Below are 27,900 nucleotides of genomic sequence, written 5' to 3'. Positions count from 1 at the left end.
TCCATAGAGACACAGACTGTAACGGACGAGGAAACCGAGTCCAGGAGAGGAGACACCTGCCACTGCCCACGTCTCACAGCAGACCTGAATGAGGGCCTCCTGAGTTTCAGTTCAGTGTGTTTTCTCCTTCACAGGGTGCCTTTAGCTCTGGGAAGGCAAGGCCTGGGTCTCTTAGGACCCCCAAATACTGGATGGCAATGCTTAAGGACAGGGTGGGTCTGCTGACAACTGGGGACCCAAGGGGCCCACCTCCTCTCCCTGCTCTCACCACCCCCCGCCCCCCAGGCACAGCAGTGACTCAGACTGAAGGCCCTTCAGCTTGAAATGGGGACAATTTTCTAGTGACCACGAGGCCAGTAACCGTCCGGGAATGTATGGGTCAGTGTGTGTTGGGGTGTGGGGGGGTCTGTGGGCCCCAGCCTGCGGGGGGAAAGAAAGGGGGAAATGTGAGAGGCCTCTCCTCCCATCTCTCCCTAGCTCTCACTCTCTCGGAAGGAATGTCCGGGCTCAGGATTCCCCCCCACCCCTTATCCCACAGCTCAGCCTGGACCCGCTCCGGTCTCCTCCCTCCTTTCCCCAAGCACAGACTGAACCAGCCTGGGCGGGGGGAGGCGCAGAAGTTAGGAATGGGGGTGCAGGCGCCAAGGAGCCAGGGGCCTGAGGGAAGGGGGCGCGCTGAGGCTGCTTCTGGTCAGGGAAACCATTCTCCTACACCGACCCCAGCAGGCAGCTGCGCCCCCAGAGCTTTACCCTGTCTCTGCACTGACCTTGGGGAAGGAATTTAGGGAGGTGGGGGAAAACAAGGCTAGAGCCGGTACCATTACTGCCCCGGGAGAGTCCCCTCTGCCGCCACCAGAGACAGCTACCAAAGCGCCCCACGGTAGGACGATTCGAGATGGAGCTGCAAGGGGATTTAAGGTCCGGATCGCCCTTTGAGTCGGGGACGTCGGGGACACCCTCGGTCTCCACTTCTCCCTGCGGGGGTGGGGGCGGGGCCACGCTACTGATGAGGGGTTTAGGACACCGTGAAACGGCCAGGCCATTTCTGCCTCGGCCCCAGACGCAGAAGGGGTACTATGCAGGCCCGAGCCAGTACACGCTGCGCTCCCACAGCCGCGGGCCGTCGGCGCAGGCCGGGACCCTCCTCCGCGCGAGCCCTGCACTCCTCCGGTGCCCTCCACGCCGCCACGGGCGGCTGCTCGCAGCCTCCCGCCATTGGCCAGGAGCTCTGCGGCTCCCACCAATGAGCAGGCCGGATTCCAGCGAGGGGCGGCCCCGGGTGTTCCCGGGTTAACCCTTTGTGGGCCGCTCCAGGACGGCGGCACCCGGATCCTTCTCTAAAATTTAAAGGGCGGGCGGCTGAGGCCGGGCTCCCAGAGCGGGTGCAGCCGAGAGGAAGGGTACGCAGGTCTGCGAGCCGGAGAGCTCGGGAACCTCTCCTCCAAGGGAGGGAAGCCGGCGCCGGCTGCGCGTGACGGCCGAGAAGGAGCTTATATTGGCACGACTATAGGAAAAAGTCTTTAACGAGGAGGGAAACAAATCATAATATTTCCTTCTCCGGCTTCCCACCCCCGTTGCCTGGAAAGGCACCCCTGTAGGACTCTCACCCCCTGCAGAACCCTGTCGCCCTCAGAGCGTTGACACATGGCTCTCCTGACCTTCGTGGACTCCTGGCCACCGACCCCTTCCTCTTGCTCCCCAATTTCCATCGGACAATCTAAACCTGAACTTTCGTGTGTGAAGTGGAGGGAGGGCTGGGTGTGGTTGGGGGTAGAGGGGACAAGGGGGCGTGCTGGAGCGGAGGAGGTCTGAGGTCTCCAGAATGGGCTTTCCAGGGATGGGGCCAAGTGGATGCGGTGCAAGGAGTGAGAGGACCAGAAGGTCCCGCACACGCCAGGGCAGCCCTGGACTTCACCAGCTCACTTTGCAGCCCCGGACATCACCAGCTTGCTCACTGTGCGTCCTGGGTAGCTGCGTTTCCCTCTCTGGACTGGAGTTTTCTCTAGTAAGAAATAGGAGGGGGGGAGCGGGGGGCAGGGGACCGTGGGGGAGCTTTCTCCCGTCCCTTCTGCCTCTAACTTGGTGATAGAAACCAACCCTACCTTAGCCGCCATGAGAGGCCAGGCATCAGACGGAGCTAGGGCCGCAGAGCTCTCTAGGGGAGTCCCTGATGGCAGTGCTCCCAGGAGGGCGAGGTGGGCCTAGGGATGATGGGACGCGCCCACCGTCCACCCAGCACCTGAAGAAGCCCGGCGCAAAGAGGACCTGGGCGTCGGAGTGTCCTCCACCCCCACCCCGCCTGCCCCTTGGCCGCCCTCCCCTTCCACTTGGCTCCCGCTGCTCTGGAAGCTCCATCCTGCTGGGTTTTGGCTGCTGTTTCTAGCAGGTGGGGTGGGGGCTGCTCACACAATGGGGCCAGCTGAGCTCTCTAAGCAGTTTCCTGTGGGCACCCTAAAAGGGTCTCTGGGAAGAAGCTGGGTCATCTGCCTGAGCCAAGGCCTTCAGGGAATCCAGCCCAGATCCGAGGAAGCATCTCTCCTCTCCCAGGCCCCAGGAAGGGGCTTGGCAAACCCTTATCGCCTGAGAAGCAGCTGCTGGAGAAATACCTTAGCGGCTGACTCACCGGCTCCCTCTGCTCACAGCCCCCTCCCACTGGGCCCAACACCAGGCCTTTGAGAGACCCTAAGGGAGAGAACTGGCGGAAGCGCCCCCCGCCGGCCGGCCCGGGCTCTGCGGAGGGTGTAGCTGGTGCAGCCCTGGCTGTGGCTGGCTGGGTGGTTGGGGGTGGTTATACCCTGTAAATGGCCTCTGTCTGGGATCACAGTGATTCTTAGAAACTCATTCAGCTCTGACCTCCTGGTACTGCCTCACTCCAGGTATTGATGGACAATTGGTCTCACTCCAGGTATTGATGGACAATTGGTATGCTGATGGCATTGCCGTCTGGGTTATAAGGCCCTGTCCCTCCACCAGTATCATGAGCCAGGTGCTGGAAGCCAGCGGGTGAACAGGGTGCAAACCCTGCCTCAGGGCAATTACCGGACCCTGGAGGACCTGCTGCAGTTGTAGAAGGACTGGATGGCGAGGGATGCTGGGCACCTCCCTGCTGTTATTAGCTCCCTGGGCCTCAGTTTCTCTCTCTGTCAAATGCCAATATGCATTTGTCTTGTCTCATTGGATAATTCTGAAGATTAAATGAAATGATGCATAGGAGAGCACTTTGGGTTAAAAGCACAACAGAAATATAGGAAGATGATTGATTGCTGGCAAACTGGGAAGTGGGAGAGCACCCCTGCCAATGGGGCTTCTGAGCTTATTTTGTCCTGGATTATCTCATCACGCTTTGTTTGGAGGGAAAGGCCAAACATTCCCCTGACAACTCCCACCATTGGTTCCAAGCTCAGCTCAGGGACAGAGTTTAGGGGCTGCAGTTTTCATGATGACGATAACTAACGATGATCGAGCACTCACTCTGTAGCAGGCACTGTTCTGTGTTTTATATGTACAGTATTTACTCATTTTACCCTCATACTCCTATGAGGTGAGTACTAATCTAACAAAATTGTAGATCCTCATGGCAACACTATGAGGTTGGAACTATTATTTTCCCCTCACGGATAAGGAAACTGAGGCACGGGGAAGTTAAGCAACTTAGCAAGTGGTGGAGCTAGGAGTCAAAAGCATGTCTATGTAATTCCAGAGCTCGTGTTCATCTCCTACTCCATGCAGACAGACTCATGTGGCCCTGAACCTTATGCTCATGCAGAAGGCTTCTCTGCTCATTACCTTCCAGATTGGGACAGGCTCCCAATATTCCAGGCCAGAAAGTGCCAACAACTCCAGACCTTGAAGGAATCCCCTGGCACAGGCCTTTAACCACTCAGCAGGTGGGGCTCCAGGACCTAAGGCAGCCCCCCATCCCCCATCTCTTCTGACCCACCAGCAAATTCATTCTTTCAATAAATAAGGAATAAACAATAGAAACATTTATTGGACAGGCACGGTGGCTTATGCCTGTAATCCCAGCACTTCGGAAGGCCAAGGCGGACAGATCACTTGAGGCCAGGAGTTTGAGACCAGCCTAGCCAATGTGGTGAAACCCCATCTTTACTGAAAATGCAAAAAAATTAGCTGGGCGTGGTGGTGCACGCCTGTAGTCCCAGCTGCTTGGGAGGCTGAGGCATGCAAATCGCTTGAACCTGGGAGATGGAGGTTGCAGTGAGCCAAAATCATGCCACTGCACTCCAGCCTGGGTGACAGAGTGAGACTCTCACAAGCAAGACAGAAAGAGAGAGAAAGAAACATTTCCTTACACATTTATAATTCTTTAGAGAGAGAAAAATAACGTACAAGAACCTACTATATGTCAGCCACTGGGGTGCTTTAATAACAATAAGAGTCAATGTTTATTGAGTAATTACTATGTGCCAGGGACTGTTCTAAGGCCTGTGCGTGGATTAACTTGTTTAATCCTCATGACAATCTCGGCAGATAGGAACTATTAATATTACCAGCTATACAGAGGACAAAACAGAGAGGTTAATTGATCTTCCCAAGATCATGGAGACCAAGATTTTTCAGACTTTTTTGTTTCTAAGAAATATATGTTACATCATTACCAAGTACACACATGTGAGCGCACACACACACACACAACTGTGATTTTTTTTTTAATTTCCAGGTATTTAACTTCACTGTGTGCTGTGCACTCTGATATTTTCTATTCTTTTTTTTTTTCTGTTTTATTTTTATTTAAAATTCTGGTCGTGACCCACTAAATTGATTTCACAACCCATTAATGAGTCACCACCCACAGTTTAAACAGCACTGAGTCATAGCTAGAAGGATGGAGGCCACCATTCGAACCTAAATAGTAGGGCTCCGGAGCCTAACCTCTCCATATAAAGGATGGCTTGGGAAAGGAGAAAGACCCTGAAGTCTGGAGGACAGATGGGGACTGTGCTGCTAGGGGACTGGAGACCTCAAGAATCCCACCGCGCTGCATCACTCTCTTCCCACATTCCAGCAAAAGATCATATAAAATTCACTAATATTGTCTTTGGAAAACAAACTTTTTGGTGTAGACACACAGTTGTTCTTTTACTTTGTCTTCACATCAGCCTATGAAGGAAGTAAGAAGGACTGAGAAACTGACTCACGCAGTTTAAGTGATTTGACAAAGGTTACAGAGTCCAGTGTCCTGTTGCCTGGTCCAGGAAGTTGTTGATCCTATCCTCAGCTCACCCTTGCAGATAACAATGGTGAGGGTGGAGCTGGTGGTAGAGAGAATGGGATGACAGTGGTAACGGTCATGATGGAAATGATGACAGTTGGTGTTGCGATGTTGGTAGTGGGGAGATTGGTAATGTTGTTGATATTAATGGGAATGGGCACAGTAATGGGAGGTTGCAGGGACAGTGGTGGCCGTGGTGGGGTGCTGCACCACCACAGTAGCACCTGCACCCCCTTCCCAAGCAAAGCTGAATTCCCTCTTCCCCTCGCCTCCTCCTTCCCCAGCACTTTCCTGAGCACCTGGACCACTTCTCGGAGAACATGGAGGACTTCTCCAATGACCTGTTCAGCAGTTTCTTTGATGACCCTGTGCTGGATGAGAAGAGCCCTCTATTGGACATGGAACTGGACTCCCCTACGCCAGGCATCCAGGCGGAGCACAGCTACTCCCTGAGCGGCGACTCAGCGCCCCAGAGCCCCCTTGTGCCCATCAAGATGGAGGACACCACCCAAGGTAAGAGGTGGAAGAACCTGGGGACAGCACAGGCCCAGGAGGCCCAGGAGGGAGGAAGCTCTGGGGTGACAAGAGAGTGTGCCTGCAGCCTGAGACTCCCAGAGGCTCTAAGAGGAGCCACCACAAACCGCTTAGGAGGTGCTGCTCCCTGCCTTTCTGTTCTCCCTCAGTTCAAAGCCAGAGGAGCACTTCTCAAAAGGGTTTTTTGCTGACTTAAGTCACTGGTTTACAAAGTGTGGTTCCCAGACCAGCAGCATCACCTGGGAATCTGTTAGACATGCAGATTCTCGAGTTCCACCCCAAACCTGCTGAATCACAACCCTGTGGGTAGGGCCCAGCCATCCAGGTGATTCTGATGCACACTCAGGTTTGCAAACCGCTGACTTAGAGGAGACAGTGGGGGTAATTCAGTAATAACTGTGGGGCCGGGCATGGTGGCTCACGCTTGTAATCCCTGCACATTGGGAGGCCGAGGCAGGTGGATCACCTGAGGTCAGGAGTTCGAGACCAGCCTGGCCAACACATGGTGAAACCCTGTCTCTACTAAAAAAAAAATACAGGGCTGGGCGCGGTGGCTCACACTTGTAATCCCAGCACTCTGGGAGGCTGAGGTGGGCAGATCACTAGGTCAGGAGATCGAGACCATCCTGGCTAACACAGTGAAACCCCATCTCCACTAAAAATATAAAAAATTAGCCGGGCGTGGTGGTGGGCGCCTGTAGTCCCAGCTACTTGGGAGGCTGAGGCAGGAGAATGGCGTGAACCCAGGAGGTGGAGCTTGCAGTGAGCCGAGATCGTGCCACTGCACTCCAGCCCAGGCGACAGAGCGAGACTCCGTCTCAAAAAAAAAAAAAAAATACAGAAACTAGCTGGGCGCGGTGGTGGGTGCCTGTAATCCCAGCTACTTAGGCTAAGGCAGGAGAATCACTTGAACCTGGGAGGTGGAGGTTGCCGTGAGCCAAGATCACGCCATTGCACTCCAGTCTGGGTAACGAGACCGAAACTCCATCTCAAAAAAAAAAATAAAAAATAGCCGGGCGTGGTGGCTCACGCCTGTAATCCCAGCACTTTGGGAGGCTGAGGCGGGCGGATCACGAGGTCAGGAGATCGAGACCATCCTGGCTAACACAGTGAAACCCTGTCTCTACTAAAAATACAAAAAATCAGCCGGGCGAGGTGGCGGGCGCCTGTAGTCCCAGCTACTCAGGAGGCTGAGGCAGGAGAATGGCGTGAACCCCCGGGGGGTAGAGCCTGCAGTGAGCCGAGATCGCGCCACTGAACTCCAGCCTGGGTGACAGCGAGACTCTGTCTCAAAAAAAATAAAATAAAATAAAAAAATAAAAAATAAAAAATAAAAAAATTAGCCAGGCATGGTGGTGTGCTCCTGTAATCCCAGCTACTTAGGAGACTGAGGCACAAGAACTGCTTGAACCTGGGTGGGGAAGGTGTAGTGAGCTGAGATCACACCACTGCATTCCAACCTGGGCAACACAGTGGGACTCCATCTCGAAAATAATAATAATAATAACTGGCTGGGTGCAGTTGCTCATGCCTGTAATCCCAGCACTCTGGGAGGCCGAGGTGGGTGGATCACCTGAGGTGAGGAGACGAAGACCAGCCTGGTGAACATGATAAAACCCTGTCTCTACAAAAATACAAAAATTAGCCCAGCATGATGCCCTCCATCACATGGTGCCTCCATTACATGCTGCCTGTAATCCCAGGTACTTGGAAGGCTGAGGCAGGAGAATCACTTGAACCTGGGAGGCGGAGGTTGCCGTGAGCCAAGATTGCGCCATTGCACTCCAGCCTGGGCAACAGAGCAAGACTCTGTCTCAAAAAAAAAAAAAAAAAAAAAAATAGACCGGGTGCTGTAGCTCACGCCTGTAATCCCAGCACTTTAGGAGGCTGAGGTGGGCAGATCATTTGAGGTCAGGAGTTCGAGACCAGCCTGGTCAACATGGTGAAACCCCGTCTCTACTAAAAATACAAAAATTAGCCAGGCGTGGTGGTGGACGCCTGTAATCCCAGCTACTCTGGAGGATGAGACAGGAGAATCACTTGAACATAGGAGGCAGAGGTTGCAGTGAGTCAAGATCAAGCCACTGCACTCCAGCCTGGGCGACAGAGCAAGACTCTGTCTCAAAAATAATAATAATACCATCCTGGCTAACAGAGTGAAACCCCATCTCTACTGAAAATAAAAAATAAATTAGCCGGGCGTGGTGGCGGGTGCCTGTAGTCCCAGCTACTCGGGAGGCTGAGGCAGGAGAATGGCGTGAACCTGGGAGGCGGAGCTTGCAGTGAGCTGAAATTGCATCACTGCACTCCAGCCTGGGCAACAGAGCGAGACTCCATCTCAAATAGTAATAATAATAGTAACAATAATAAAAAGAAGAAGAAGCTGTAGACAAGTTACCAAGACTCTAGAACCTCACTGCCTCCTCATACTGTGTTGTTCTCTGAGACGCTGCTTGAGAGAGATCCCTGTACCCTCTTTTATTCCTGAAGGTAGCATTCTCTAAAGCTCTCCTCTCCCCCAACTCCATCCTTTAAAGCAAAAAGCACCCTGAGTTCTTCCACTCAGGTAACCAGCATTCAAGACCCACATTGTGCCCCACTTAGAAATGGTCCCTTCGGGCACTTCGTCAAATACAGGTGGTCCTGGCTCTTACGCTTTTGGCTGCGTGATCACAGACATGTCACTTAACCTCTGTAATCCTTAGTATCTATCTCTACAAATGCAAATAACAATAAACATTTCTATAGTACTCTCCAGTCTACAGATTGCCTCCATGTTAATTATCACATTTATTTCTCATGACTGACAGGTGAGGTTAGAATCACTTTTATTATAATCCTCACGTGACCGATAAGAAAACTGAGACTTGGCTGGGTGCAGTGGCTCACACCTGTAATCCCAGCACTTTGGGAGGCCAAGGCGGGCAGATCACGAGGTCAGGAGTTCGAAACCTGCCTGACCAACATGGTGAAACCCCGTCTCTACTAAAAATACAAAAATTCGCCAGGCGCGGTGGCATGCGCCTGTAATTCTTGTTACTCAGGAGGCTGAGGCAGGAGAACTGCTTGAACCCGGGAGGCGGAGGTTGCAGGGAGCTGAGATTGCACCACTGCACTCCAGCCAGGGTGACAGAGTGAGATTCCGTCTCAAAAAAAAAAGAAAAAGAAAACTGAGACTTCACAAAAGCTCAGTTGTCTAGGTCACGCCCACAGTAAAATGCAGAACAGAGACATAATAGCACACCCTGATTCTCAACCGCAAACCCTTGCCACCACCACATTTGCCAGTCACGAAGGGCAGCCAGGGCTATTGGGTTGGGACCCACAAGGGCATTGGTGTGCATCCCCGTGTCTCCACCAGCCGCTGGGTGATCTTGGGCAAGTTACTTAACCTCTCTGGGCCTCTGTTTCCTCAATGATAAAATGAAAATAATATACACCTTGAGAGTTCTGGTCAGGCTTAAAAATATATATACACAAAATACCCTGCTAAGTGTCCAGCACGTAATACATATATCAATAATTAGCAGCAACCAAGTGCAGTGGCTCACGCCTGTAATCCCAGCACTTTGGGAAGCTGAGGCAGGAGGATTGCTTGAGCCCAGGAGTTCAAGACCAGCCTGGCCAACAGGTGAAATCCTGTCTCTACTAAAAATACAAAAATTAGTTGGGAATGGAGGTGTGTGCCTGTAATCCCAGTTACTCAGGAGGCTGAGGCAGGAGAATCGCTTGAACCCAGGAAGCAGAGGTTGCAGTGAGCCGAGATCATGCTACTGTACTCCAGCCTGGATGACAGAGTGAGACTCTGTCTCGAAAATTAATATAAATAATAATAATTAGTGATTATTTTCATTGTGCACGTAAAAGTCCTATGAATACTATGGGCGGGCCAGGCATGCTGAGTCACACCTATAATCCCAGCACTTTGGGAGGCCGAGGCAGGAGGATTGTTTGAGATCAGGAGTTTGAAACCAGCCTGGGCAACACAGCGAAACACCTTCTCCACAAAATTAAAAATTAAAAAATTAGCCAGGCATGGTGGCACATGCCTGTAGTCCCAGCTACCTGAGAGCCTGAGGCAGGAGGATATCTTAAGCCCCGGAAGTCGAGGCTGCAGTGAGCTATGATGGCACCACTGCACTCCAGCCTAGGCGACAGAGCGAGACCCTATCTTAAAAAGAAAAAAAAATAAAACAGAGAGCTTGTAACTATGGGAGCTTGTAACAATGGACAGTGTTCTTTTATCTTATTCCTCTTTCCCTCTAAAGGACCTGGCCTTGAGTGAATTTCTTAATTTTCTCACCTGTTAAATGGGGAGAACAATGGTGCCTGCCCCCAGAGAGTTGTTGGGATGAGTAAAGAAGCTCATGTGCCCGGGCGCGTGACTCACGCCTGTAATCCCAGTACTTTAGTAGGCCGAGGAGGGTGGATCACGAGGTCAGGAGTTCGAGGCCAGCCTAACCAACATGGAGAAACCCCGTCTCTACTAAAAATACAAAATTAGCCAGGAGTGGTGGCGCATGCCTGTTATCCCAGCTACTCAGGAGGCTGAAGCAGTAGAATCAGTGAACCCGGGAGGCAGAGGTTGCGGTGAGCTGAGATCGCGCCATTGCACTCTAGCCTGGGCAACAAGAGCGAAACTCCATCTCAAAGAAAAAAAAAATAGAAGCTCATGTGTTTCAAGGGCTTGGAGCTGTGCTCAGCCCAAGAAGTGTGAGCTGCGTCCGATAGTCTTTAAGATTCCCTAGGGGCAAAGACAAACCTTTGTACCTCCCCCCAAACCCCGTGAGGGCACTGACATCCACCCCTCTTAGGTCAGCCCAGCAAGTCCTCAGCCACCCTGAGTCTTTTTTTAATTATTAATTATTTTGGGGGGAGGGGGCAGCGTGACAGGGTCTTACTCTGTCACCCAGGCTAGAGTACGGTGTTGTGATCTTGGCTCACCACAGCCTCAACCTCCTGGCCTCAAGCGATTCTCCTGCCTCAGCCTCCCAAATTCCTGAGATTACAGGCGTGAGCCACCACACCCGGCTCCCACGTCTATTTTTAAAGCAATTTGTCTGTGGGTGCTTTGCAGGGGGCAGCTTCCCGGAGGCCGGTGGCGTGGCCCTGTAATTTGGGAAGATTGTGGGTATTCCTGGAGCCCATGGGCAGCCTGTGGCCCAGAGCTGGGGCACTCAGGCTCCCAGCAGGGTGCGGCCTGGCCTCCAAGGTGATCAGTCAGCCACTACTCCCTCTCCCCCACCACAGCAGGCCCCGAAGTCCAGAGTCCCCTCCAGTCCTGCCTCGAATGTTGGCTCCCCTCCCCTCTCCCCTGTCTTACCCGCTGCTTCAATGGCTGCCAGGCAATGGGGCCACCACGAACAGGGCTGACTTAGAGTGTAAGACTGTGGGCACCCATCAGGAAAAGGGGTGACGCCTGCCAGCCCTATTGCCCAGGTGAAATCAGGAGGCCCACTAGGTGGGCAGGAGGTGGGTTCTTCCCTCAGGAAATCTAAGCCTCACCTCTCACTGCTCCCCACTGCCGCCTCCTCCACCCGCCGCATACTCCCAGTCACCAGGTCCTGTGGATGCTTCCTTCTAAATCTATTCCCTCCTGTCCATCACAACTACCACTGCCTTTGCTCAGGCCTCCCCTTCTCTCTCTCCTGGCTGATTTCAACACCTCCTGCAGTTCTCCCTGCCTCCATCTTGCCTGCAGCCAGTCTAGTCCCCACACGAGGGCAGAGTGATTTTATATATATATATATATATATATATATATATATATATATATATTTTTTTTTTTTTTTTTTTTTTTTTTTAAGATGGAGTCTCGCTCTGTCGCCCGGGCTGGAGTGCAGTGGCACATTCTCAGCTCACTGCAAGCTCCGCCTCCCGGGTTCATGCCATTCTCCTGCCTCAGCCTCCCGAGTAGCTGGGACTACAGGTGCCCGCCACCACACTGGCTAATTTTTTGTATTTTTAGTAGAGAAGGGATTTCACTGTGCTAGCCAGGATAGTCTCGATCTCCTGACCTCGTGATCCACCCGTCTTAGCTTCCCAAAGTGTTGGGATTACAGGTGTGAGCCACCGCGCCAGGCCATATTTTTAAAATTGATTTAATTTTAGAGATAGGGTCTCGTTCTGTCACCCAGCTGGAGTGCAGTAGTCTGATCATAGTTCACTGCAGCCTTGAACTCTTGGGCTCAAGCAATCCTCCTGCCTCAGCCTCCCAAAGCTGGGATTACAGGCGTGAGCTACCGCACCCAGCCATAATCTTTCTTAAAATTGCAAATTTGGGCCAGGTGCAATAGCTCATGCCTGTAATCCCAGCACTTCAGAAGGCCGAGGTGGGTGGATCACTTGAGCTCAGGAGTTCGAGACCAGCCTGGGCAACATCTCTACAAAAAAATACAAAAATTAGCTGGGTATGGTGGCATGCGCCTGTAGTCCCAGCTACTTAAGAGGCTGAGGCGGGAGAACCAGTTGAGCCAGGAAGGTCAAGACTGCAGTGACTCATGAGGGCACCACTGCACTCCAGCCTGGGCAAATGAGTGAGATCCTGTCTTAATTAAAAAAAAAAAAAAAACCTAAAAAAAAAAAAAAGCAAATTTGAGCACATACAAAACTCTTCAGCGGCTCCCCATTTGCTTTAGGATAAAGTCACATGTCTGAACTAACCCAGCCTCCAAGGCCAAGCCACCCCCACTGGCCTCTCTGACCCAATCTTCCATTCCCCTTTGCATTCCAACTACGCTAAACTGCTTGTGACTCTTGCTATATCCCCAGCATCTAGCACAGTGCACAGCAAATGTTTACTAAATAACAATAGTTGTATTAACACTGGCTTGTATTTATTGAACACTTACCCTTTTTTTTTTTTTCGAGACAGGGTCTCTGTCTGTCTAGGCTGGAGTGCAGTAGCGCAATCTTGGCTCACTGCAACCTCCTCCTCCCAAGCAATTCTCTCTCTCTCTCTTTTTTTTTTTTAGACAGAGTCTCACTCTTGCCCAGGCTGAAGTGCAGTGGCACGATCTCAGCCCACTGCAACCTCTGCCTCCCGGGTTCAAGCGAATTCTCCTGCCTGCCTCAGCCTCCCGAGTAGCCGGGACTACAGGCAAGTGCCGCCACAACCGGCTAATTTTTGTAATTTTAGTAGAGACGGGCTTTCACCATGTTGTCCAGGCTGGTCTCGATCTCCTGGACTCAAGCGATCCACCTGCCTTGGCCTCTCAAAGAACTGGAGTACAGGCGTGAGCCACTGTGCCTGGCCGCTCAAGTGATTCTCCCACCTCAGCCTCCTGAGTAGCTGGGATTATAGACACACACCACCACACCTAGCTAATTTTGTGTGTGTATATTTTTTGTACACACGGGATTTCGCCATGTTTCCCAGGCTGGTCACGAACTCCTGGGCTCAAGCGATCTGCCCGTCTTGACTTCCCAAAGTGCTGGGATTACAGGAGTGAGCCACGGCGCCCAGCCTGAACATTTACTTCTCACTAATGTTAAGTATTAACACTCACAGGGTTAAGTGTCTTATGTACATTATACTACTTAAGCCTCAGAACTTCTCTGTTAGGTACGTCCTGTTCCTTTCCCCATTTTACAGATGAAGAAACTCAGGCTCAGAGAGGTTAAGCAACTAGCCTAAGGTCACACACACAGCCAGTCAAGAGGAGTGTGAATCTGGTGCCCAAGCTCATTCTGTAAGCTGCTGAATGAAGAGGATGTCCTCACCTCTTCTGGCCCCAGACAACTCCCGCTCACCTCACAACCACCCTCTTTCCTGCCTGCCCCTGGTCTACCCTAACAGCTCTCTTCACTTCAGCCTAGAGCAGCTCCCAGGGGGCAGGCAGGGGGCTGAGACCTCTGCCGTAGAGTCCCCTGAGCCTTTCCCCTTCCCCTAGACGCGGAGCATGGAGCGTGGGCGCTGGGACACAAACTGTGCTCCATCATGGTGAAGCAGGAGCAGAGCCTGGAGCTGCCCGTGGACCCTCTGGCTGCCCCCTCGGCCATGGCTGCCACGGCCGCCATGGCCACCACCCCGCTGCTGGGCCTCAGCCCCTTGTCCAGGCTGCCCATCCCCCACCAGGTGAGCCTGGGGACTGTTTGTAGGGGCTGAGGGAGGGAGGAGGGCTGGTGGGTCTGTGGGAAGAGGTGCCCAAAGCCCTGTGCCCTGGGGCTCTGTGAACAGGAAGACATGAGCCTCAGGGCTGAGGGTGGGAAGCCCCCGCCCAGCCCAGGCCTCCGCCTACCCCCCTGGCTGCCCCTTCACCATCCTACAATGGGCACAAGCCACAGCCCCCTTGGAGTGACTGAGGCTCTCACCTGTGCAGAAAAAGACAGCTTTCAGGGCTCCAGGCAGGGCTGGCATCAGGAGCCCAGTCCAGGGTCTCGGAGGTGGAGACAGCCCAGGCCACTGACTTTTCTCAAAGCTTCAGGATTTTTAAAAAAGAAAAAAAGATCAAAATGGAAATTACAAAAAAAAAGTGTGCTATATTCCAATTGTTTACATTTATGAGATTAATATTTTTAACCCACACTCTCAGGCTGAACTCCCTCCTCCACGAATGTGTAGATGACAGCATTCAGCTATAAACCCAAGACCCCTCTGGGAATGTGAACCCCAGACCCCTGGCTCCTAGCCCAGCTCGGTGCTTCCTTTGTGTTCTGGGCACGTTGCACGTCCTCCTTCTCTGTAAAATGGGCTCATGAACCACCTAAGTTGCTTCTAGCCCTAGGATTCCACAGGATGAGCAGCATCTTAAAAATCCCTAGATGGGAGCGTGGCTGGCCCTGCCCCCTGCTGGCCACATGGCTCACTTGCTCAAACTGTACGTGGCCCAAGGCAAGAAAGGTCAGCCCCTGCCTGCCGCACCACAGACCCATGGGTGTGGGAAGGGTCGGCGGCAAATATGCAGGATCTTTTGGGACTATCTCCAAGACTGGTTCTGAGACTCCTCAGGCCTTGCCAAAGCAGGAAGGGACGGAGTGACAGCAGCAGCAGCCAGGGGAGAGGAGGCTTCAGAAAGGGAAACTGAGGCTCAAGGGGTTAAGTAATTTGCCCAAAATCATGCAGTTAGAAGCAACTGACCTGCCTTCCAAATTCGGCCTGCCAGACCCTGCAGCCCACGCGAGTGAGGTCACAACCCCTAGTGGAAGGCACAGGAGCTGGCATTGTCAACAGTGAGCTCTCTGTGCCGCAGTCCCCTCTCTGTCACTCGAGGGCTGAGCTGGGATGTAGACCAAGGAATCTCCAAGGTCCCTGCCAACTTGAACCTTCTGGGATTCTTACTCATCAGCCTACATTCTGGATTCTGCGTCCCACCCACAATATCATGATCTTCTCTCTGGGGCTGCAGCCCAGGGCCTGCAATCCAGCCCCCAACACCATGCCTTCCTCAGAGAGCACCACTTACTCGCATGTCGGTAGTCACGTGTACAAAGCCATGCATGTTCTTGAAGTCCTTTCTGGAACAACAAGTCAGAATAGAAATAAAGAGAAATGCATGTTTGTTAAAAATGTCCATCTGATTCTATCAGGTCCTTGCTTCAAACCCATTGGGAGCTCTCATTGCCTCCAACTTCTTTGTCTGGATTCTACTTCTATTTATACCCCGAGACTCACTTCAGACTTTGACTTCTCAGGGAGCATCCTTGGAGCCCCCAGCCAATTAATGCCTCCTTCTGTGCTGTTGCTACCAGCCATTGAACAGCTACACTCTTCCAGACATGACCTCTTGTTTTGTCCTCATGGCAACCCGAATACCAAAGCCTGTGTGGCCTTCACAGTTGGTGTGGAAGGTGGTCCCACCCTCAGAGGCTCACCGTCTCTGAGCTTAAGGTCTGAGCTACACTACTTGGCCACCAGTCCTTTCTCTTAGGTGCGACTTGGCTTCTCTAAGCTCAAGAACTTGCCTCTGTTCCCTTGCAGCTGTGCCCAGAACTCCAAGCCCAGCCACTTCCCCAACTGTGCAGGGCAGGCCACCAGCCTTAGGGAGGAGGTGGGTAGATGGCATGGTGGGGACAGACCCAGGGGCAGCTAATGGAGCTGGGCTTGTCTGTTCCTCAGGCCCCAGGAGAGATGACTCAGCTGCCGGTGATCAAAGCAGAGCCTCCGGAGGTGAACCAGTTCCTCAAAGTGACACCGGGTAGGTGTGTCCAGGGGAAGGGCTCTTTTCTCCTCCAGTTGTAGGCAGATAGCATCCCCACTTCCTTGGTTCAGCCCATCCCTGTCTCTCGACAAGCATCCCCCCCCTAGAATATCCTCTCCATCCTAGTCCTCTTCTTTTTTGTTTTGCTTGTTTGTTTGTTTGTTTGTTTGTTTGTTTGAGATGGAATCTCACTCTGTCACCCAGGCTGGAGTACAACGGCACGATCTCAGCTCACTGCAACCTCCCCATCCCAGGTTCAAGCAATTCTCCTGTCTCAGCCTCCTGAGTACCTGGGATTACAGGTGCCCACCACCACGCCTGGCTAATTTTTGTATTTTTTAGTAGAGACGGGGTTTTGCCATATTGGTCAGGCTGGTCTTGAACTCCTGACTCAGGGGATCCACCTGCCTCAGCCTCCCAAAGTGCTGTGATTACAGGCGTGAGCCACCGCGCCTGGCCTTCGTCCAGTCCTATTCTTGCCCAATCTACTGCTGCCATCGCTCCTGCTTGCCCAGCCTGACCCTATGAGAGAGAGGCCCCAGTCACCTTCTGGGGTTGCTGAGCTGGAGCTTAGTGATCTTCTTGAGTTGCTGAGCTTAAGGCCTTGAACCCCGTGAAGTCAGGGGTCGGGGAGGACCTCCCAAGAATTCAGCTCCTATGATGGCTACGCCAAGGGCGAGCCGTAAAGGAGCCGGGCCTCTGTGGTGTCAGATAAGGCAGCACCCAGGAATTGGCTACCCAGATGTCAACTGTCTTTCTGACCCTGCAGAGGGGCTTCTGATGTCATAGCTGAGACCAAGGGCCTGGCAGTCCGTGTCCCACAGTGTCAGGGCTCAGGGCTGGTGCAAGCCCATGCTCAGCTGAACTCATGATCTCCAAGTGGAGCTGGTGTGCAACGTTGCTAACCTGGTTTCCCCTGCTCTTCCCAGAGGACCTGGTGCAGATGCCTCCGACGCCCCCCAGCAGCCATGGCAGCGACAGCGACGGCTCCCAGAGTCCCCGCTCTCTGCCCCCCTCCAGCCCTGTCAGGCCCATGGCGCGCTCCTCCACGGCCATCTCCACCTCCCCACTCCTCACTGCCCCTCACGTAAGGAGCTGGGGGTGGGCTGATCCCAGAAGTGAGGAATTGAATACATCCACCTGAGCGCACTGGCCAGTCGGGAGGGTTTGGGAGCCCCGAGATTGATCCCCACCCTCATCAGAACTCAGAGGGATGCTTACCTGGCAGATGGGAGTTCAAATCCTTTTTTTTTTTTTTTTTTTGAGTCTTGCTCTGTTGCCCAGGCTGGAATGCAGTGGCGCGATCTCGGCTCACTGCAACCTCCGCCTCCCGGGTTCAAGTGATTCTCCTGTTTCAGCCTCCCGAGTAGCTGGTACTACAGGTGCATGCCACCATGCCCAGCTAATTTTTGTACTTTTAGTAGAGACAGACACGGTTTCACCCTGTTGGCCAAGCTGGTCTCAATCTCTTGACCTTGTGATCTGCCCACCTTGGCCTCCCAAAGTGCTGGGATTACAGGCATGAGCCACCACGCCTGGCCGGGAATTCAAATCCTTTCTCCCTGCCTCATGGTGAACAGGAGACTGTTGCAGAGCCAGGACTAGAACTTGACATTTCTGACCTCTAGGGAATGACCCAGGCTGCCTCCAAGGAGTGCTGTGTGAGGGGCAGTGCCCAGATGGTCCAGAATCCCCAGGAAACATGGAGCTAGGCCCTGAGCCCTGGTATGGGTGTGGAGTCTCCCAAGCCAAGATAGTAGGGAGGGGTCTGAGGGAGATGCTGTTTGGAGCACCCTGGACAAGTAAGCTTTGAGGGTGTGGTCTCAGGGATGGGGTCCAGGAAGCCCTCCCGAACAATGCACTAAGAGCCTAACACCTGAGCTCTCAGCACCGCCCTGCCACCTGACATGTGTTACTGAATTTCACCCAGATCCACCCCCTTTTCAGATGAGGAAACTGAGGCATAGAGCATTGTGTGCCTTGCCCAGGTCATGTAGATAGCACATGGCAGAGCTTGAATTTGAACCCAGGGCTGCCTGGCTCCTAACTACCACATCATACTTCCTACAGAAATTACAGGGGACATCAGGGCCACTGCTCCTGACAGAGGAGGAGAAGCGGACCCTGATTGCTGAGGGCTACCCCATCCCCACAAAACTCCCCCTCACCAAAGCCGAGGAGAAAGCCTTGAAGAGAGTCCGCAGGAAAATCAAGAACAAGGTAAAGCCTGCCACCCTGGGGCTTCAGAGGGCTTCCTTGGTGGGTGGGCTCCCCTGGCATACCAGCTCTGAAATTGGGGGCCCCAGGAAGTGGATATGTGGCAGTGCTAATCCTTGTTTTCGGGCCTCCCCCTCTAGATCTCGGCCCAGGAGAGCCGTCGTAAGAAGAAGGAGTATGTGGAGTGTCTAGAAAAGAAGTAAGGGGCTTGGGAGGGGTGGGCAATCCACTCCCTTGCCTGACCTGCCCTCCCCTAGGCCCTCCCTCATGGGGCAGCAGAGGCAGGGGGCACAGGCAGTGTGACGGTGATGGGCTGGGCCGAGGGGCTGTCGTGAGTCTGGGGGCTGCCCCTGAGCCTGTGCCTGCTTGGCCTCTACAGGGTGGAGACATTTACATCCGAGAACAATGAACTGTGGAAGAAGGTGGAGACCCTGGAGAATGCCAACAGGTAGGTGGTGCCTCCTGCATCCAACCTGGCACCCTGCCCCTCTGCAACCCGTGCCTGGCTCTGCATAGCTCTGGCAGACAGGGGAGAGGAGAGAGAACTAAGTTTAGGATGGCAGGGACCCCAGAAACACACCCTGTAGCCTTGGGCCACTGACATCCTGCCCCTCCCTGTGTTCCCATTTTTCCTCACCTACACCTGGCAGGGCTGGGGAGCTGCTTAAGTGAGCAGATGTTTTCAAAGTGTGGTCCTCAGACCAGCAACAACCCCTGGGAATTATTAGAAATGCTTATTCTTGGGCCCCATGCCAGGTCTACTGAATCAGAAGCTCCAGGGGTAGGGCCCAGTGCCCTGTGTTTTAATAAGCCCTCCAGGTAATTAGGTTGCACCCTCAAGTTTGAGAACCACTGGTGTAAATCCTTGTTACTCAAAGCCAGTTGCTCCAGACAGGATCACCTAGGAGCTTGTTAGAAATGCAGGCCGGGCGCGGTGGCTCACGCCTGTAATCTCAGCACTTTGGGAGGATGAGGGGGGTGGATCATTTGAGGTTAGGAGTTCGAGACCAGACTGACCAACATGGTGAAACCCCATCTCTACTAAAAATAGAAAATTAGCTGGGCGTCGTGGTGGGTGCCTGTAATCCCAGCTACTCGGGAGGCTGAGGGAGAAGAATCACTTGAATCTGGGAGGAGGCAGTTGCAGTGAACTGACACTGTGCCACTGCACTCCAACCTGGGCCAGACTCCATCTCAAAAAAAAAAAAAAATACAGAATTTGAGAACTCTCTCCAGACATACTGAGCTAAAAACTGCACATTCACAAAGTCCTTGGGTGATTCACATGAACTATGAAGTTTGAGAAACAGGAGTGTAGAGGCAGCAGCACAGTGCCTGGCAGGTAGCAGCCACATCAAGTCACAGCTCTGGGTTCTTACGCTGCTCTGCCATTTTTGTGACTCTGGAGAAATCGTTAAATATCTCTGGGCCCCCGTTTCTTCGTCTAAATGGGGATGATAGAAACATTATCTCATAGGGCCGGGCACAGTGGCTGCACGCCTGTAATCCCAGCATTTTGGGAGGCCGAGGCGGGCAGATCACTTGAGGCCAGGAGTTCGAGACCAGCCTGGCCAACATGGTGAAACCACATCTCTACTAAAAATACAAAAATTAGCCCGGTGTGGTGGTGCATGCCTGTAATCCCAGCTACTCAGGAGGTTGAGGGAAGAGAATCGCTGGAACCCGGGAGAGAGAGGTTACAGTGAGCTGAGATCGCACCACTGCACTCCAGCCTGGGTGGCAGAGTGAGACTCTGTCTCAAAAAAAAAAAAGAAACATTATCTCATAGGATTGATGTGAGGGTATTGAAATCCTGTGAATAAAGGATCCAGCCTGATGCTTGGCATTTAGGAATGTGCAATTCATGTTAGCTTTTATTCTTCTTTCATTATTTTATTTATTTTCTTGAGATAGAGCTCACTCTGTCGCCCATGCTGGAGCGTAGTGGGGTGATCATAGCTCACTGCAGCCTCAAACTCCTGATTCTCCCCCCTTAGCCTCCTAAGCAGCTAGGACCACAGGTGCACGCCAGCACCCCTGACTAATTTTAAGTATTTTGTAGAGACGTGGTCTTGTTGTGTTGCCCAGGCTGGTCTCCAGCCCCTGGGCTCAAGCATACCTCCTGCTTTGGCTCCCAAAGTGCTGGGGTGATCCACCGCACCTGGTCTTCTTTCATTATTTTTACTTTTTTATTTTATTTTATTTTATTTTGAGACAGAGTCTTGCTCTGTTGCCCAGGCTGGAGTGCAGTGGCACAATCTCGGCACACTGCAACCTCCGCCTCTTGGGTTCAGGCACTTCTCATGCCTCAGCCTCCCAAATAGCTGGGATTACAGACATGTACCACCACACCCGGCTAATTTTTGTATTTTTAGTAGAGACAGGGTTTCACTATGTTGGCCAGGCTGGTCTTGATCTCTTGACCTCATGTAATCCTCCTGCCTCAGCCTCCCACAAGTGCTGAAATTACAGGCGTGAGCCACCACACCCCGCCATTATTTTCATTCCAAATTCCTGATAGTGCCCAGCCATGAGCCTGTGGTAGGTCTTTAATAATTATTTGCTGGGATTAATTATAATAACCTAGACAACAGCCTTGGTATGCAGCAGGTGCTCAACACAAGACTTTTTCCTTCTTTCCTTCCTTCTCCCCCAGCTTCTCCAGCGGGATCCAGCCACTCCTCTGTTCCCTGATTGGCCTGGAGAATCCCACCTGACCCCCCACCCCACCCCTCTGTCTCTGGCTGGGGTTCCTTTCTGGCCCAAAGTAGGTCCAGGCCCTTGGAGTTATTTCGCCACCTGCTGTACATTGTGGGAACTGCAACCCCTGCGTGCCCGGTTGGGTGGAGAGAGATTAAACATTTGCCCACCAAGCCTGTGCTGAACGCATTCTGTGTGCACCCAGAAGATTCCACGCTGAGTGGGACCCAGTCCTCACCCTCAGGGAGGCCACAGTTAGTAAAGGAGACTGATGTGGAAATCTATAAATAAACGAAGTGCCGTGATAAAAGCAAACACAGCAATAAAACAAAAACGGCTGGGCACGGTGGCCCACGCCTGTAACCCCAACACTTTGGGAGGCCGAAGTGGGTGGATCACCTGAGGTCAGGAGTTCCAGACCAGCCTGGCAAAACCCCGTCTCTACTAAAAATACAAAAATTAGCCAGCGTGGTGGCGCACGCCTGTAGTCCCAGCTAGTCAGGAGGCTAAGGCAGGAGAATCACTTGAACCTGGGAGGCGGAGGTTGCAGTGAGTCGCGAACGCACCACTGCACTCCAGCCTGGGTGACAGAGCGAGACTCTGTCTCAAAACAAAACAAAACAAAAAACCTAGCAAAAACAATAGCTACCATTTACTAGACACTCACTACATACCAGGCACTGTGCCAAACAGCTCCTTCTTATCAGCTCAGGGTGCTGGGGGTGCCTGGGAGGGAAGGTCGATGAACCTATAGCAGGTGTCGGTTGAGCGAAAGAAGGCTGGCCTCTGCACAGCTGGGGGCAGGCCTTCCCTCCTCCAACCCCCTTGGCCAGGAGCATCACAGGGCAGGCCTGAGCTTCCACAGGGTGACCCAGCCAGTCACCATGAGGCAGGCCCCAGGTGCCAGGCCACTCTGCAGAGGAGCCACGCAGGAGGTGACCTTTCCTATCTTGACTGAAACGGGCACCTGGCGTGGAGGCCAAGTCTGGAGCCAGCCCCCTAGGAGAGCTCCAGGAGGCAGAGATGCCTGCGGGGTCAAAGCCTGCCAGCTGACTGCTGTGCCCTCCTCAGGACCCTGCTCCAGCAGCTGCAGAAACTCCAGACTCTGGTCACCAACAAGATCTCCAGACCTTACAAGATGGCCGCCACCCAGACTGGGACGTGCCTCATGGTAGGTGTGGCTCCCTCCACCACAGGCCCATAGGAGGAGAGATCTTCCCAAGGCTGGCTTTTTCCAGGGTTGGGCAGAGCTTTGAGGATCGGTAACATCGTGGGCAGCGTCACCAGGATACATCATCCTGGCGCCTGGTGGGCTGGTTCTAGCCAACCCCAGCCTCCTTCTCCAAGCCCATGGTGACTTCTGCCTCACACCCGTCCCCGACTGGTTAACACAGTGTAGATGTGTAGGTGATTCCAGTGGCCCCAGCTAGGGGACAGCTGGGCAGGTTCCTTGAGGAGGCAGCTTCCACAGGCCTTGTGCAGGGAAGGGCTTGGGGAGACTCAGGGAAGAACAGACATAGTTCTTTCTGGAACCGATGGCACTGAAAAGGCTGAGGAAACCCCTGGAAACCCGGAAGGATCCCAGGGTGTGCTTCAGACCTCTTCCAGTCCCTCTTCCGTCTTCTTCTGGAAATGGCCAGTCTCTTGCCACCTGGCTCAGGATGCCCCGCCCTCCGAGACCCTCGAGTTGTCAGGCGGCAGAGCCAGGCTATGGGCAGGGGTAGTGTGGGCTTCCTGGCTCTCAGCACCTCCCGCTAGCCAGGCTCCCCAGAATCCTGCTGAGAACATGATGTGCCGCTGTGTCCCCCTCCCTCGTCCCAGCCCCAAGACCCACCTGCACCTATTCCTTCCTTTCCTGATTCCTCTACCCCACAGGGGACTCCACATTGGCCGCTTCCCTCTTACTTCTAGCACTGCCTGTGGCGACCCCCCTACAATGGGCTGGGATGGCCTTGGCGGCCCCTGCCTTCCCCAGAGGGGATAGGAGACCCCACATGTAGGAGGGAGTGTGGTCCACTGGAGGAGCTGCTTCCTTGGGAAAATGCTGAGACTTTTGTGCCTGTTGGTTTGGGAGAGGAGGAGTGGGGTGGTCAGGGCTGTGACCCCTCCTTGCCCCAGATCTGATGCCACTCTCTCTTTGCTACCAGGTGGCAGCCTTGTGCTTTGTTCTGGTGCTGGGCTCCCTCGTGCCCTGCCTTCCCGAGTTCTCCTCCGGCTCCCAGACTGTGAAGGAAGACCCCATGGCTGCAGACAGCGTCTACACGGCCAGCCAGAGTGAGTGCCCGCCTGTCATGCCAGCTCCCTGGGCTGGGGCTGCCCTGCCCCAGCCCCAGTGTCCAGGCGGAAGCCAGACATAAGAGAGAAGCCAAGTATGGGGTCAACATTATCTCATTTTGCCTCATTTTCCAGATGGGGAAACTGAGGCCCAAAGAGAGTCTATGCTTTGCTCAGTGTTTGCGGTAGAATTGGGACTAAAATACAGAGCTCCCGATGCCCAGCCTAGCTCCCAGAGAGCTTCAGGGGTGGCTTGCAGGAGGTGGGTTTAGGGCATAACAGGAATGTTCTGGCCCGGGGCCCCATGCATTATCGTGCCAGTGCTTATGGGGCATCTGCTAGGCACCATCAGTATCTCATGATGGGAACAGCAAGTGAGTTTCAGCTCAAAAGCCATTTCCAATAAGGTGGTGGTAGCTGCCTGAAACACTGCGTTAAGAAGGACCCTGGGCCAGGGGCGGTGGCTCATGCTTATAATCCCAGCACTTTGGGAGGCTGAGGTGGTGGATCACCTGAGGTCAGGAGTTCGAGGCCAGCCTGGCCAACATGGTGAAACCTCGTCTCTACTAAAAATACAAAACTTATCTGGGCATGGTGGCATGTGCCTGTAGTCCCGGCTACTTGAGAGGGGTGAGACAGGAGAATCGCTTGAACCTGGGAGGCAAAAGTTGCAGTGAACCAAGATCACGCCACTGAAGTCCAGCCTGGGTGACAGAGTGAGATTCCATCTCAAAAAAAAAGAAGGACTCTGAGGCACCGTTCAGAATTGACAGGAAGGAGTGTCATGATCCACTGATAATATCTACCATGGGCAGAGGAAGGTGGTGCTGGTGTGGGTTCACATATCTACTGTTTCCAAGGGGGACAGTAAATGTACAGTGGTTAGGAGCATGGGGATGTCAAGTCCGTCATAACTGGCACTGCCACTTGCTGTGTGACCTGGGGCATGTGTCTTAAGCTTTCATTTCTTCATCTAGAAAATGGGAGTGGCAATTTTGCACTTACTGAGCCATGGCTGTGAGACAGTGCATGAAATAGCACAGTGTCTGTGCTTATGAAATGAGCACACTCAGTCTCTTTGAGCTCACGGAGGAGAGAATAGCTACATCACAGTAGCTGGCAAAGGTAGGACCAGGGTAGGACCCAGCAAAGAAGAGTGTGGATTTCAGAGGCAGAGCATCCTTCAGGTGGACCCACAGAGGAACTTCCTTGCTGTCCCTCATCACTTACCAGTCAGTCACTTACCAAGAACCACGTGTCTGGCAGGACCGGAGGAGGAAGAGGAAACAGATGGGAGGTCAGAGAAGGGAAGATTAAGGAGTGAGTTTCAAGAAGGAGGGATATAGCAGCGAGGATGAGCTAGACATTGAGGGCCTTGAGGGGAGGAAGCTGGTGTGGGGAGGGTTAGGGAAAGAGGAAGTAGAGACAGGGAGAGTGAAAGCTCCTCCCCGGACATGTGCAGGCTGAGGAGGAGAGAACAGGGTGGTCACTAAAGGCGGGTGGGCAGCAGCGATGCAAGGTCTGGAGAGCCATGTGTCTGCTTTTCCAAGGCCACAGAAGCCACTGGAGAGAAAGGAGTGGAAAGAGCTGGGGTTGATGGATAAAGCCACAGTGAGAGGAGGGAATGAATGAGCCCCTTGGAGGGAAGGCAGTGGGTTTTAGGCCCAGGACCTGGGCTGGGCGGAGAGGAGGACACATCCCAGCAGGTTTATGGCTTTGGAGCAGGCTGGTTTGCAGAGCTGGCGCATTGCACAGTTCCAGGGACCTCTGTTCACACAGACTATGAGGTCATGGCTGCAGAGCCGGAGGGGCAGCAGATCCCAGGGCCAGGCAGACCTGGGTTCGCATCCTCCCTTCAGGGAGGACAATTTCCCTGAGTGCCTGGAACTTCAGTTGCCTCCTCTGGGAAGCAGGGCTAAAGAAACCTCATTCCCTAGAGTTTCTCTAAGATTTTAACCACTCTACTTAGGTCTGTGGGCCTTGGATAATGCCTAACAAATGATGGGTATCCAACAAATGTTTGTTTTCCTTCTCTGAAGGGCAAATTAGGATCTAGAATGGGGAAGAGACTTATTCCAGGTCTCACAGAAAGTAAGTGGTGGACTGGCTGGGTGCAGTAACTCACTCCGGTAATCTCAGCACTTTGGGAGGCCAAGGTGGGAGGATCACTTGAGGCCAGGAGTTCAAGATCAGCCTGGCCAACATGGTGAAACCCTGTCTCTACTAAAAATACAAAAAGTAGCCAGGTATGGTGGCACACACCTGTAGTCCCAGCTACTCGGGAGGCTGAGGCAGGAAAGTCGCTTAAGCTCAGGAGGTGGAGATTGCAGGGAGTCGAGATCCTGCCACTGCACTCCAGCCTGGGTGACAGAGCAAGACTCTGTCTCAAAAAAAAAAAAAAAAAAGGGAGAGATAGAGCAAGTAAGTGGTGGAGGTTAGAACACAGCTCCCAGATGCCCAAACTCAGTACCCTCTGCTTAGGAAGAGATGACTTTTCTGAGTATTTCCTGAACACAGTTTCAATCACTTCCCCTGTATTACCTCATTTAAACCTCTCATTTACATGAGGTTGGTCCTAGTATCCCTATTTTACAGATGAGCACACTGAGCCTCAGAAAGGTTAAAGCAAAGTGTGTGGCTTACCTGAGGTCACACATCCGGGAAGTGTCAGAGCTGGGACTCAGATCCAGGGTCTGCGTCCTTAACCACTAGGCCATGAATGTGGCCAGGATGTCGAGGGAATCTTGGGCACGCCGCTCACCCTACACTCCCTCTCCAGTGCCCTCCCGAAGCCTCCTATTCTACGATGACGGGGCAGGCTCATGGGAAGATGGCCACAGCGCCCTGCTGCCCATGGAGCCCCCAGATGGCTGGGAAATCAACCCCGGGGGGCCGGCAGAGCAGCAGCCCCAGGACCACCTGCAGCATGATCACCTGGACAACATCCACGAGACCACCAAGTACCTGAGTGAGGCCTGGCCTAAAGACGGTGGAAACGGCACCAGCCCCAACTTCTCCCGCTCCAAGGAGTGGTTCCACGACAGGTGGGTGGGTGGCCCCTTTCCCTCCTGAGGTCTCAGGCTCCACCTGCCTCCTGCCCACCCTTGGCCCCACATTGGCCACACCCTCCCAAGGCCCCATCCCTACTGGGTCTAGATCCAGCTTGCAGAGGGTAAGAGGGTTCCTGCTGGACAGAGTCATCCCTGGCCTTTCTTCTCTCTCCAGGGATCTGGGCCCCAACACCACCATCAAACTCTCCTAGGCCTTGCCAAGACCCAGGACGTAGGACGCACCCCCGGCACCCAGAAGAGGAGTTCTTGCTCACTAACCCGGATCCGCCTCGTGCCCCCGCCTCCTGGAGCTTCCCATTCCAGGAGAAAAGGCTCCACTTCCCAGCCCTTCCTTGCCCCTGACATTTGGACTCTTCCCTTGGGCCGACCACTCTGTTCTCATTCTCCTTCCCACCAACATCCATCCGTCCTTCTCAGACAAACCACTCACTGGGTACCCCACCTCCTCTCTCATATGCCCAACACGACCACTGCCTCCCTGCCCCCACACCTGCACCCAAACAGACACATCAACTCACCCCACTCACAGACACCCCTCACCCCACCCCCACTGTACAGAGACCAAGAACAGAAATTGTTTGTAAATAATGAACCTTATTTTTTATTATTGCCAATCCCCTAAGATATTGTATTTTACAAATCTCCTTCTTCCCTTCGCCCCTCCCTTGTTTTATATTTTATGAAGTTAGTGCGGGCTTTGCTGTTCCCTGGCCCAGGAAAGAGGTACTCCCCGACCCTCACCTGGCACCCTCCTGCTGCTGCCCAAGCCGCTGGGCCTTTTTAATTGCCAAACTGCTCTCTTCATCAGCTCAGCACATGCTTTAAGAAAGCAAAACTAAAAAAAAAAAAAAAAAAGATGCAGCATCAACTCCTGACTTTGTGCCTTTCTTCATTGGAGGGGAGGGAAAGTAGAACCAAAGGGCAGGGGAACAACAAGGGTAGGTTGATTTTATATTCTGGCAGGGGGTGTGGGAGGGGGTGTGGGAGGGGGTGTGGCAGGGGGTGTGGCAGGGGGGTGTGGGAGGGGGTAGGGGAGGGGGTGGGGGTGTGGGAGGGGGTGTGGCAGGGGTGTGGGAGGGGGTGTGGGAGGGGGTGTGGCAGGGGGGTGTGGGAGGGGGTGTGGCGGGGGTGTGTGTGGGAGGAGGTGTGGGAGGGGGTGTGGCAGGGGGTGTGGCAGGGGGTGTGGCAGGGGTGTGGCAGGGGTGTGGGAGGGGGTGTGGGGGTATAGGACTATGAGAAGGCATTTTTTTTTTTTTTTTGTAGAGGTAGGGTGTCACTATATTGCCCAGGCTGGTCTCAGACTCCTGGGCTCAGTCTGCCCACCATGGCCTCCCAAAGTGCTGGGATTACAGGCGTGAGCCACCATGCCCAGCCTGTTCACTTTTTATTTTCCAATATTTTGTTGACTGATTTGGTATTTCCTCTTCTATCTTTGGGCTTTATTTATAGCTTTTATATGTGTATGCTTTTAATTGAGGACTAGGAAAATAGTTGAGATAAATGTTTTTTATCTGCCTATTTAAGGAGAACCCCATGTATGTATGTATGTATGTATGTATGTATGTGTACATGAATGAATGACAAGATCTCACTCTGTCGCCCAAGTTGGAGTCCAGTGGTGCGATCATAACTCACTGTGGTTTCAAATCCTGGGCTTAAGCAATCTGTCCACCTCAGCCTCCCAAAGTGCTGGGGTTACAGGCGTCAGCCACTGCACCTGGCCAAGAAGGCA

General features: G+C 53.3%; 1 protein-coding gene across 4 annotated transcripts in view; it reads left to right on the top strand.

The window, feature by feature from the left end:
• The window catches only part of CREB3L1 (cAMP responsive element binding protein 3 like 1), a 44,342-nt gene extending 17,338 nt beyond the window's left edge, over nt 1–27,004 (top strand). The window contains exons 1-12 of one of the 4 annotated variants that reach the window (XM_063640907.1): nt 4,931–5,261; nt 5,518–5,746; nt 13,660–13,844; nt 15,825–15,903; nt 16,836–16,993; nt 17,977–18,126; nt 18,264–18,322; nt 18,503–18,571; nt 21,895–21,994; nt 22,971–23,097; nt 25,877–26,141; nt 26,323–27,004. In XM_063640907.1, coding sequence (XP_063496977.1) covers nt 5,259–5,261; nt 5,518–5,746; nt 13,660–13,844; nt 15,825–15,903; nt 16,836–16,993; nt 17,977–18,126; nt 18,264–18,322; nt 18,503–18,571; nt 21,895–21,994; nt 22,971–23,097; nt 25,877–26,141; nt 26,323–26,359 — 1,461 coding nt within the window. In that variant the 5' untranslated portion in view covers nt 4,931–5,258 and the 3' untranslated portion in view covers nt 26,360–27,004. Of the gene's footprint in view, nt 1–4,930; nt 5,262–5,517; nt 5,747–13,659; nt 13,845–15,824; nt 15,904–16,835; nt 16,994–17,976; nt 18,127–18,263; nt 18,323–18,502; nt 18,572–21,894; nt 21,995–22,970; nt 23,098–25,876; nt 26,142–26,322 lie in introns of those variants that run through there. The other 3 variants (XM_063640906.1, XM_055281294.1, XM_063640908.1) reach the window with 3 other exon arrangements.
• The last annotated feature ends 896 nt before the right edge of the window (nt 27,005–27,900 follow it).

The sequence above is a fragment of the Symphalangus syndactylus genome, chromosome 6 (genome assembly GCF_028878055.3).
Source record: "Symphalangus syndactylus isolate Jambi chromosome 6, NHGRI_mSymSyn1-v2.1_pri, whole genome shotgun sequence".
In the NCBI taxonomy this organism is placed as follows: Eukaryota; Metazoa; Chordata; class Mammalia; order Primates; family Hylobatidae; genus Symphalangus; species Symphalangus syndactylus.
Note: the sequence above shows the minus strand (reverse complement) of the source record. Positions and strands in the feature narration are given on the sequence as shown.